General features: G+C 35.1%; 1 protein-coding gene across 1 annotated transcript in view; it reads left to right on the top strand.

The window, feature by feature from the left end:
* TRIM22 (tripartite motif containing 22) overlaps positions 1–12939 on the top strand; it is a 172700-nt gene extending 159761 nt beyond the window's left edge. Inside the window, exons 11-14 of the mRNA XM_063092842.1 lie at positions 9536–9558; positions 11051–11151; positions 11448–11474; positions 11728–12939. Of these exons, the coding sequence (XP_062948912.1) occupies positions 9536–9558; positions 11051–11151; positions 11448–11474; positions 11728–12323 (747 nt within the window). The 3' untranslated portion in view covers positions 12324–12939. The remainder of the gene's footprint in view (positions 1–9535; positions 9559–11050; positions 11152–11447; positions 11475–11727) is intronic.

Below are 12939 nucleotides of genomic sequence, written 5' to 3' on the forward strand. Positions count from 1 at the left end.
GTAACATGTTGTTCCCTCTAATTGCTCATACTATTTAGTTATCTGGATATATCCTATTATGTTTATCCATTCACCAGTTGATGGCTATACAAACAGTTTCTAGTTTGAGGTTATTACAAATAATGCTACAGTGATTATTAACTTACATGTGTTTGTATCAATGCATATTTTCATTTCTCTTGGATATATTTTGAGTGGAATTTCTGTGTTTTTTGCTGTTTATGTATTAACTTTTTAAAAGAAGCTGCCATACTATTTTGCAAAGTTTTTATTCATTTTATATGTCTACGAGCAATATACAAGATATCTACGTTCTTCATATTTTTGCTAATACTTGATATTGCCTGCTCTATTTTTATTACAGCTATTTTAGTGAATATGCAATGGTATCTCAATGTGGTTTTAATTTGCTTTTTCCTAATGACTAATGCTGTTGAACATTTATATATTTTCATATATAGATTCTGTATGTATTTTGTTAGATGTTTTCCTTATTTCTCATTTTTGGTGCTATTATACTTTTTAAAAATTCAAATTCTAATTTCTCATTACTGCAACATAGAAAATAAATTTACTTCTGTATATTAACTTTGCATATTGAAATGTTGCTATAATCACTTATTAGTTACAGGAGGGTTTTTTCATTCAATTTTTTGGCATTTTCTATGTAGACAATCATGTCATCTGAGAACAGTGTTTTCTGTCTCCCTTTGCAGTCTGAATACATTTTATTTGTCTTTGCATATCTTATTGCACTAACTAGGACTTCTAGTATTATGCTAAACAGGAATGTTGAGAGGGGATATTCTTGTTGCTGATCTTAGGGAGATAGTATCCAATTTCTTACTATTGAATATAGTGTTAGCTATAGTTTTAGGGTTTTTTTGTGATTTTTTAATGAAGTTGAGAAACTTTTCCTCACTTCCTAATTTGCTGAAAGTTTTTATCATGAACGGATGTTGAATTTTGTCAAATGCCTTTTCTGCATTAATTGATATGATCATATGATATTTTTCCTTTATTGGTGTGATAGATCACATTAATTGACTTTCTAATGTTGTACCAGGCTTGTATACCTTGAATAAATCCCACTTGTTTATGGTTCGTAATTCTTTTTTATATTTTGTTGGATTTGATTTGCTAATATATTGTTGAGGATTTTTGTATCTGTGTTCAGGAGAGATGTTGGTTTTGGTACTCCTTTCTTATAATGTTTTATCTTGGTTTTGGATTGTGGTGATGTTGCCCTTGTAGAACATGTTTTGAAGTAGTCCTTCTGTTTTATTTTCTGGAATAGATTTTGGGAAAATTGGAATAATTCTTTACTTAAATGTGTTAATTAGAAGTCTGTTATTTAATATCCAAATATTTTTAAGTATTACAGCTATCTGTTATTGATTTCTAGTTAAATTATGTTGTGGTCCAAGAAAATACTTTAATGATTTCAATTATTTAAATGTGTCAAGTTGTATCTTATTGTATAGAATGTGGTCTATCTTGGTTAATTTTCCATGTGAGCTTGAGAAGAATACTTACTTGCCTGTTAGATTGAATATTCTATAAATGACATTTAGATCAGTTGGTATAGTGTGCTATTCAGACCTCACTATAGCTGTAATAGTTTCCTGTGGCTGCTGCAACAAATTTCCACAAATTTTGTAACCGAGAATCACAACAATTTATGGTTTCATAGTTTGAGAAGCCAGTAGTCCAAAATCAAGGTGCCAGAAACCACCAGAAGCAAGTAAAAAAGCATGGCATAGATATTCCCTACCCTGTGGTAAGGACCAACCCTACAAACACCTTGATTTTGAACATCTAGCCTCAAACACTGTGAGAGAATAAACTTCTTTTGTTTCAAGACATACAGTTTGTGATATTTTGTTACAGCAACCCTGAAGAACTAAAACATCTACCATGTTTTTGACTGTTTTCTATTCATTGCATTTGTTATTTTCTTCTTTCTTTCCTGCTCCTCTTTTACTGCCACCCATTAGTTTTAGCTGAGTATTTTATAGGATTCCATTTTTCTCTCTTAGCATATTAATTATATATCTATCTATATCTATATCTATATCTATATCTATATCTATCTATCTATCTATCTATCTATCTATCTATCTATCTATCTATCTATCTATCTATCTATCTATCTATCTATCAAGCTTTAGTGGTTACTCCCTGGTGTTTGCAATAAGTAGACTTACAATGTATCTAAGTCTACTTACAAATAAGAATATACCACTTCACATGTAGTACAGGTACCTTATCAGATAGTATTTGCAATTCTTTCTTCCCTTCCTGTGCAACATTACTGTCATTCATTTCACTTATTTATAAGCTGTAATCACCCACTACATTGTCGATATTATTAAAGTTATCTTACAGAATAGTTGACAATGAGAAAAAATAAAATATTTTATTTTATCTTTCTTTATTCCTATTCTAGTGCTCTTCCTTTCTCTATGAAGATCTGAGTTTCTGACATATATTCTCTCCATCTCCTTGAAGAACGTCTTTTAACATTTCTTGTAAGGCAAGTCTTCTGGTGATGTATTCTCTCAGGGTTTTATGGTTTTGTTTGTTTTTCTGAGAAACTATTTCTGTTGCACTGTTGAGATAAAGTCTCCAAATACAGATCTCTTGTTTTTTTGTTGTTTTATGTAATACTTTAAATATTTACTTCACTCTTTTTGATAGCATAGTTTCTGATAAGAAGTCTGCTGTAATTCTCCTTGCCCTTCTATAGTTAAGGTGGTTCTACACGCACAGCTTCCATAAAGATTTTCTTTGCTTTTAATTTTCTCTAGTATGAACATGATATGCTTACATGTACACATTTTACTATTTTTTTGACTGGTGTTCTCTGAGCTTTCTGGATCTTTGGTTGGTTATTTGTAATTAATTTTGGAAAATCCTCAGCCATTATTTCTTTAAATATTTCTTCTCTCCTTTCTCTCTTTCTTCTCTTCTTGGTATTACAATTATGCTTACATTATACATTTTGTAATTGCCCCATAGCTCTTGGATATTCTGGGTATTTCTTTTCTTTTCATTTTTTTTCTTTTTTTTAAAAAATTTTTTTTGTATTTTGTTCTGTGAAGTTTCTATTGACTTATCTTAAACCTAACAGATTATTTCCTTGGCCATGTCCAGTCTACTGATGAGCCCATCAGATACATTCTTTTTTTCTGTTCCAATGTCCTTGATTTGTAGCATTTCTATTGGATTTATTCTAAGATTTTCCACCCCTCTGTTAAGATTACTCTTCTGTTTTTGAATGCTATTTTTTCTATTAAAGTCCGTAATATATTAAACACAGCTATTTTAAATTCTCCATTTAATAATTTTAATATCTGTGTCATATCCGAGTCTTGTTCTGTTGCTTTGTTTGCTTTGTTTCTTCAGATTGTGGGTTTGTTTTTGTGTTGTTTTGTTGTTTCTGTTTTGTTTTGTTTCTTTTTTTCTTTTTCTTTTTTTTTTTTTGGCCGTTTAACATGCCTTATATTTTTTGCTAGAAGGTGGACATGGTTTATCAGGTTATAGCAACTAAGGTAAAAATGAAGGTACTTCAAAATGTTTGTGAAAAAAATAGAACTAAAAGATAGGGGGAAAGGTTGGTAGACCAGTACAAAGTTACAAGTTACAGTCAGATAGGAAAAATAAGTTCTGATGCTTTAGGGTGGCAATAGCTAATATTATTGTATTGTATATTTCAAGTCAGCCAGAAAAGAGGATCTTGCATGCTATAACTACAAAAAAATGATAAATATTTTGGTGAAAGATTTGCTATTCTGATTAGATCATCACACATTTATGCACTGAAACAACAAACCATGCCCCATAAACATGTACAATGAAAAAAAAATAATTAAAAAAATACATGATATAAATCTTTTCATGAAATTTTTGAAGATTCCTCATAGTGTAAGGTTTTATGTTAATTTGGCTAGTATTGGGCTGTTTTCAATGTGTGCTCTAGAAGTAGGGGCAGAGGCTTCTGTTTCCTTTAGTATCTTTTTTTTTTTTCTTTTCTTTTCTTTCTTCTGTGGTATTTAGGTTTCTCTAAAAATTCCTTCTTCAGTAGAGTCTGCATCTTGCAGTTTTTTCTGTTGAAATGCGCTGCTATTACACTGGGGTCCTGTTGATGTGTTGGTAAGGTGTGGGGAGGAGAAGTGACCATTATTTTATGATTTTATCTCAGTCTTTGATTGGGTCTGCCCTCTGTCCATGGGCTGTGACCTTCACAAGTGTTTCTTAGTTCTCCCTGGCCTCTTAAACACTTGCGAAGGTCTCCCTGACCTCTTTTGTGAGAGTGGGAGGTAAGAGAAGCCTGGGGATGAGTAAAAGCCCTTCACCATAGGTCAGGTAGGACCCCCTCTTCCTCCATGGAGAGTAGGCCATTGTTACAGGGAATAATACTCTGGATCTATTTTATTTCATTTTATGTTTTTACATTTTTCTTAGGTATTTATTTCTTAAAAAGATGATCTTTGCTACTGACTCTTTTTTATTGAAACATAACTGATTATTCATATTTGTGGGGTACAGAGTTGAATGATGAAGATGCTAATTATAGTGATTTGATCATCACACACTGTACACAGGTATTGATATTCAACTCTATTTTACAATAGTTACTTTTCTCTTGCCTCTACCAGAGACACAGGGGCTTTTGCTTGGCTCCTCCCTTTGAGAAGCTGGTGGGGTTCCTGGAAGTGAAACTGACAAAAATATGAAGCCCCCATAAAACTGGGCTCCAAGAGTTTCTCACTTTTTTGCTAGTTCACACTCAGCCTCTAGCAATTCTTTAAATTGCCATTTAAGTTTTCCTTCCAATGTATGGCTCTACCATCGTCTGGAACTTGCATGTCAGCTTATCTTCTCTGTGACTCTCAGTATCTGTCTCTCAAGACTTTGGAGTGTTTGTTTATCCTGTGACCTGAATTCTCTGACAAGTCCGAGGAAGTCATTGATTTTCAGTTTGTTCTGCTTATTTTTCTGTTGTAAGGACAAGAGGGATGGCTTCCATGCCCTTTATATGTTAGAGGTAAAGCCAGAAGTCCTATCTTTTCATATACTTTTCTGCTATACTTATGTATATACCCAAGTATACTACATATACATACACATATAATATATAGAATATATATTATTTTTATTAATTATATATGTCTATATTTTATGTATAATTAATAGAAAGTCTATTCAAATAATTTGTCATTTCTTAACAGAGTTCTTTGTACTTTTTAGTGTTTTATGGATTTTTTTTTTTATATTCTGGATACTCATTTTTTGTCAGATATGTAATTTTTACATATTTTCTCAATGTTTGTGTCATCTATTTTTACAATTTTTTAATGGTATATTTTGGAGTGCAAATGTTTAAAAATTGATACAGTCCACTTATTTTTGTTTGTGTAGCCAGTTATGCTTTGGGGATCAAATGCAGGTACTCTTTGACCAACTCAAGTCAGAAAGACTTTCTCTTGTTTTTTCTTCTAAAATGTTTATAATTTTATCTATGAGATTAGGTCTATGGTCAATTTTGAGTTTGTGTATGACATTAAGTAAGGATCTAAGCTATTTTTGTTGTTTTTATTTGGGAATATCCAATTGTTTTAACATTATTTGTTGAAGACTGTTCTCTCCTCCATTGAATTATTTTGACATCTTTCTCAAAAATCAGTTTACTCTAAATGTAAGGATATATTTCTGGATAATCAATCTGTTACATTGATCTATATGTCTATTCTCACATTAATACTTTAAGGTTTTGTGGCCTTATAGAAAATTTTGATATTGGAGAGGGTAAGTCCTAAAACTTCACTCTTCTTTTTCAAAATTATTTTCAAATTCTATTTCAATTCTATTTCAAAACAATTTTATTCTAGGTCAATTGTTCTCAATTGGGACTAATTTTAACACCCCCTACCCTTCCCAGGGTACATTTGGACTATGCTACTGGCATTCAGTGAGTACAAGACAAAGATGTCGCTAATCCTCCTACAATGCACAGGTCAGCCCCTCATGACAAAAAATTATCTGGGCTAGTATTTCAATATGCCAATGTTGAGAAATTCTGTCCTAGTTCTTTTGAATTTTCCATAAAAATTTTGGGATCTTCTTGTTAATATCTATTAAAAAGCCTGCTGGTACTTTGAAAGGTGTGTGGAATTTAAAAAAGCAATTTGGGGAATATTGTCATCTTAATATCAAATTTCTCCATTTGCTTAATTAAAAAAAAAAACTCTATTAGCAATACTTTTGTAGTTTCAGCACTCCAGTCTTTTGAATATTTTCTCGAATTTATTTTTATGTATTTGAATTGATTCTTTTTGATTCTATTATAATAAATGTCTTAATTTCTTATTGGATTTTTCATTACTGTAATTAAAAATACAATAGATTTTTATATTGGTCTTAAATTCTGCTATATTGCTAAACTCTTTTTTTTAGTTTTAGTAGTTGTGCACTGTGTATGTGTGTGTATTTTCCTTGCGACTGTCTACATATAGTTCATGCCATCTGAAAATAAGTGCGGTTTTACTTCTTTTTTATTCTGGATATTTTATTTCTTTTTATTTTCCCCTTTTCTTTGCTACCTTCTCTCTCTCTCTCTCTCTCTCTCTCTCTCTCTCTCTCTCTCTCTCTCTCTCTCTCTCCCCCTCCCTCCCTCTCTCCCTCCCCTCTTTTTTTTTCCTCATTCCACTTGATAAAACCTCCAATACAATGCTGACAGAAATGGGGAAACCACATACCTTGGTCGTCCTCTTATCTTAGGAGAAAAACTCAGGGTTTCACTATTATGATATCAGCTGTATATTTTTCATATATGCCTTTATCAGTTTTGAGGCTGTTCTCTTCTGTTACTAGTTTGTTCATAAGTCTTATCTGAATATGCATGGATTTCATGGTTGAGCTGTAGAAGTTCTTTATATATTCCGTACATTAATACCTTATTAGATATATGATTTGTGAATATGTCTTCCCATTCTGTGGGTTTTCTTTTCACTCTTTTCAGTGTTCTTTGAAGCACAAAAGTGTTTTGTTGTTGTTGTTCTGTATTTTTGTTTTTTAATTTAATTTACCTGTTCTTTTTATTGTCTGTACTTTTGATGTCATATACAAGAAATAATTACCAAATTCAATCTCATAAGGATTTTCCCATTTTCTTCTAACAGTTTTATAGTTTTAGCTCTTGAGTTTAGGTCCTCGATCCATTTTTAGTTATATCATATATATGGTGTAAGTCATCCATTTCTAATGTTATTTTAACTATTGTATTATATAGAGCCATTTTTTACAAAATAGTTTGGTGAACAGATGGCAGTCAGCTAAGGAATGGGCTGTAAAGGACAACATTTGTTTGTCTGTCTGACCTCTATCTCCTTTGTTTGTTCCTTTGTAACAATCTCATGAATTACCCTTTGAGGAAACATTTCTAACCCAGATCAGTCCATGCAGTTGGTTAAGGTTGATAAAATCAGTAACATCAGGTATGTACATGTTACTCAATTCTAGGTAAATCAGCATATCCAAATTTTATATTTTTTTCAACTCTACAGTAATTATTTTAAGAGAAGCACCTGACCCAATTCAGGTCAATGGTTTTCGCACCTTAGAATTTTACTGTAATGAGTAGAAAGAGAAGTTCTTTTTTCTGCTGGGTATTATATTATAATTTGAACCAGGAGAAATAAGTTGGTGCTGTATAGAATCTGAAAAGAAAGTCAGTATAGTAGGTATAAAATAAAACTTTGAGATGAAAAAAAAAACGATTCCAATGGTCAGATGTTTAGCTTAAAAATCTGGTTATGAGTAAAGTTATACTTGAGCCCTTGATTTTTTGGTATGTTAATTAAAACTAGTTTCAATCATATGCAACAACAAAAAAACCTTTTTAAATTTATTAAAAAGTTAACTAAAACTACTTTCAATCATATGCAACAACAACAACAGAAAGTAAAAATTTTTTTGAGGATGCAAAGCCAACTGGAGGCCAAGTCTTTGTTGGTATATTAGTGGTTATACCAAAGAAAGGGACACCAAATATATTGGTACATCCTTGTTCCAAAAAATAAAACAAGTAATGGTTAAGATGAGGAAGAGAAAATAGCCAAAAAAATTAAGGATGTGAACTGGACTGGCTTAAGAAAATATTGGAATTCAGGGTAAGATATAGTTTCCAAGGCAGTGACTGAATGGGTGTTGATATTATGCTGAACTGTGGAGTGTAAATAGTTAAGACATAGTAAGTCACACTTTAAACTTTCTCAGTTGCTTGTTTCTGTGGCTTATTTCATATAGAAAAAAATGGATGAGATAACCTGTAGGTAGGGTTTTGGAATTGTATAGAGTGAGTAGAGGAAGGCCGGAGAAATATTTACTTGAAGTTGAGGCAGGATAGAACAGGGACTTGCCCCAGGGAGTCTGCTCAGGGACATTCAGGCGGCTCAAGTTGACACTAGTTAGAAACACCTTAACCACTCTACCAATCAGCTCGCTCTTCTTCAGAGCCTTGTGGTTTTCTGAGCAGGAAACAAACCCACAAAGCACAAAAAACCCCTTTTTCTTTGATTCTCAGAAAAGAGCTTCCTCAAGCAAAAAAGCACCCAACCTCCTTTTTCTCCCCCCTTCTTCTTGAATATTCCTCCCCTTAGTTAACATAAAGAAAACACTCCCATCCCAGAACAAACAACATATAAACCCTTCCCTAAGAAGTCATGAAGCGGTCCTCATTCCATACATCTTCTGTTTGAACTTTCGCTTTGCAATAAACTTTGACTGTGAGTATGACTCTGCCGTGTCGGCTTGGAGTTATTGTGGATTCCTGATGGGATCTTTCCCTCAGGAAATCCAAGAACCTGCATCTTTGACATCAAAGTGCTTGTTTACACATACACATGGTAAAAGAAGTTACACTTCCTAAGGACTGTTATTATTAATTATTTGTCTTTGATTCCCCAAAGCCTGGAAAGATATCTAGCAAATAGGAGATTTCACCTCTGTATGTCTGCAAAATAAATAAAAGCGCAATAAATTAATGAATTAAGAAAATGCATGTATTAAATATATGTATTAAAAAATAGTAGGCTTCTTCCCTCCCTTTTTAATATATCCCATTTTCATATACTCATAGCATCTTTCTAACACCCTCACATGAGTCTTCTTGATGGTTTGTCTGGATATTACCTCTCCATTTTGTCACTCACTCTGTGACCATCTATTTATTCCCACCATACCAAGGGGTGGTAAGAGTGGGAGAAAAAAAGGTAGATAAAACTTTGTAAGGCAGGAGAGCATATTCACTCCTTTGAAGGCTGTCAGACAAAATACAAGCTGCTCAGTTAAATTTGAACTTCAGATAAATGACACATAACTTTTCAGTATATGAGTATCTTAAATATTTCAAGGGTCATACTTATACTAAAAAATATGTGTTGTTTACCGAAAATTCAAATTTAATTAGTCATTTTTATGTTCTGAATCAGGCAACCGTGAGCTTGAGTCATGTTTTCTCTCTTCTCCCCAGGATGTGATTGACGTCATGAGAAGGTATGTGCAGAAGGCCAGGTATGGTATGGTCTTATTTGTGTGAAGAGATGATTATAGTCATGAGAGTTAGCTTTGGATCAATCAGAAAAAATTAAAAATACACACCTGGGAAATTTATGTATTAAATTTTCTCAGATCACTGATTGAAGATGAAGGCTTTCAATGGTAGGAAATTTAGGTGGTGGTAGGTCACAGAGTTAGGGTCAACAGAGGCATCAGGAAAAAGAAGTTGCAGTAGCAGAACTCCATGACTTCACTAATTTTATTCAAACTTCTGTCTCTGCCTCAGCTGTTGTTTCCATGTTTCGTAGATGCCTGTCTTATTGCAGAAAGGTCCTATTTTCTTCATATGCCAGACTCTAGATTTTCCACAGGAATAGCTCCTTTATATTTGCTTTTCTTTCTGGGGATAGAAAAAAATAAGTTTTTTCCAGGTGGCTCTTTTTAGATTTCAGAAAAATAGGATCAAGTCTTGGTGAATCATGTCTTTGGTCCTGGTGCCATTATAATCTCTTCTTACTCACATATTTCAGCATCTTGTAGGGAAAGCAGTGCTGTGTCTAAAGTAGCTCACCCACCTGTCAGCATCAAAGTTTTCCCAAACATATGAAGTTCAGACCACTATTAATTTGGTCATCTTGATTTCTCCTTTCACCAGAGAACTTGAACCCTCAGATGTTGCTCTCTGAGTATTGTACTGGGATAACAGGCTCTGGAAACTCTTCGTCCTTGCAGTACAGGAGCCCACAGTTGACGGTCCTCAACCCCTCACGTAGCTAGATGCTGCAACCTCTCTACTGACAGGTTTCCTGGGAACTCATATCTCTGGCCTCTCCTTGGTGACCCACTGAAATAGCAATGACTTTTCCACCTATTAAATACTTTTTTTAGAGGCATCACATACCTTCTAAATGTACCATTATTTTATATAATTTTATATTATTTAAAATGGATAGAGAGCATGGGGTTAATTATTCCTTTTTTATTGGTTTTGAATATTCATGAGATACAAAGCTGATTGTCACTCCTTGTGCTTATTATGTGGGGGCCAGGTTCATACTGGCAGCATACCCATTACCACAAATTGCATTTGTACCCCGTATCCCCCATCCAATTATCCCCAGCCTCCCTGCCCCTCCTCCTTTCCCCCCAACTCCACTTTGTAGCCCAAGGAATGTTCTCTTCCTCTGCAGGTCCAATGCACTACTGTGGTCTTTCTTTCCTTCCTTCTTTCTCTCTTAGCTCCTATGTTTAGAAGAAAGCAAGTAACCTTCTTAGAGGTGAATACCTTCCAAAGGTCACACAGAGGGTGAGTGAGTAGACAGGTAAACATGAGCACATTTCTTCTGACTCTAGTGTCAGGTCTCTCGTCTCTACTCTTCTCAGGAAAGGGGGTCCAAGTGCATTGGTGGGGTTTTAGGTAAAGGAGATAGTGATCTTGGAGAGATTTGAGGTCAAAGGTGTGGGGGCAATTAATTTTTGTCATCCCTAGGAGTGAGAGTTGGACCCTGAAGAAATCAAAAACTGCTTCCAAGAAACCAAAGCGTGTGTTCCGAGCTCCAGACCTGAGCAAGATGCTGCAAGTTTTTAAAGGTGAGGGATCCTGGGGAAGAGTGTGCGTGTGGAATTTTTGTAGCATTATGGCTCAATAGGGGAGTGGGTGTCATTTCTAGGTAAGAATAGAGGAAAGGAGGTAGGCCAGAGAAGGAGAGATATCCTGTGCTGAAGATGTGGGCATATCTATGGGGTAATGGCCAGGTGTCTGTTTCATCCTCTCGTTCACCAGTGCATAGCTTCACAGTGCTCCTTTTTTCTGACTTTATTCTAGAGGGGAGACAGGTATCAGTGCTTACGCCTTTCCTTCTAACAACAAATTATTGTCATTTCAGAGCTGACAGATGTCCAGAGCTACTGGGGTAAGAAGAAATTACAGTCTTCAAATCATCTTTTGATCCCTTTTCAGAAGTGTTGGTTACTTTTAGTTCTCTTGATCTGAGCCCCATGTGTTCCTCCCCAAACATGCACACATACTGCATTTCTTAAGTGTTCTACTCATCTCTGGCTCTGCAACACAAGTTTCTCCCAGTCAGTTCCCAATATTCCCCCTCATGATGCTACAAGACACACTTATCCCCTATCCCTCACCTGACTCTGTAATTTTTCCCACAGTGGACGTGATGCTGAACCCAGTCAACACTATTTCGAATGTTGTCATTTCTGCAGACCAGAGACAAGTGATGGTTGTGCATGCTTGCACGTTTAAGAATTCAAATCCACGTGATTTTTCTGCTTTTGGTGTCTTTGGCTGCCAATATTTCTCCTCAGGGAAATATTACTGGGAAGTAGATGTGTCTGGGAAGATTGCCTGGATCCTGGGGGTACACAGTAAGATAAGTAGCCCCAACAAAAGAGCGAGCTGTGGGTTTGTTTATGATCCAGATGCAAATCATCAAAATGTTTACTCCAGATACAGACCTCAATACGGCTACTGGGTAATAGGGTTACGGAATAAAGTTGAGTACAATGCCTTTGAGGACTGTTCCCCCTCTGATGCCAGGTTTCTGACTCTCTCCATGGCTGTGCCTCCTCATCGTGTTGGGGTTTTCCTAGACTGTGAAGCAGGCACTGTCTCATTTTTCAATGTCACAGACCATGGGTCACTCATCTACAAGTTCTCTGACTGTTGCTTTTCTCATCCTGCTTATCCATATTTCAATCCTTGGAACTGTCCAGCCCCCATGACTCTGTGCCCACCAAGCTCCTGAACTTTCTTGTTCCCTCATGCACTTCTGTGTAGTGCCCCTAGTCCTGAGGCTCAGATCCTGCCCCTGAGTTCATCTGTACCATTCTGACTGCCTCTTCCTTTCCTTCTTTTTCTTTTGTTGAGAATGTCTTTGTATTAGTCGTCTCTGGCTGCCATAAAAAATGTACCACAGACTGCTGATTTAAGCAACAGAAATTTATTATCTCATAGTCCTGGGAGCTAGAAGTCCAAAATCAAGGTGTCAGCAGAATTGGTTCCTTCTGGCAGCTGTGAGGGAAGGATCTGGTCCATGCCTCTTTCCTTGGCTCCTAGATGCCCTCTTCTCCTTATGTCTCTTCACCTCGTCTGTCCTCTCTTCTTGTCCTTGTGTCCAAAGTTCTCTTTTTTGTAAAGACACCACTCATACAGGATCAGGGCCACCCTCAATGAAATTGTTTTAACTTGATATCTTCCACAAAGACCCTATTTCCAAATAAGGTCATATTTTGAGGTTAGGACTTCAACATATGAATTTGAGGATAAAATTCATCTCATAATAGCCTTTTACTCTTCCCCACTGTATAATGATGCCTTATGCTGTAATTTTCCTAGTATATTATTTTTATTAGGAGATAATG

Source organism: Cynocephalus volans, chromosome 4, assembly GCF_027409185.1.
Source record: "Cynocephalus volans isolate mCynVol1 chromosome 4, mCynVol1.pri, whole genome shotgun sequence".
NCBI lineage: Eukaryota > Metazoa > Chordata > Mammalia > Dermoptera > Cynocephalidae > Cynocephalus > Cynocephalus volans.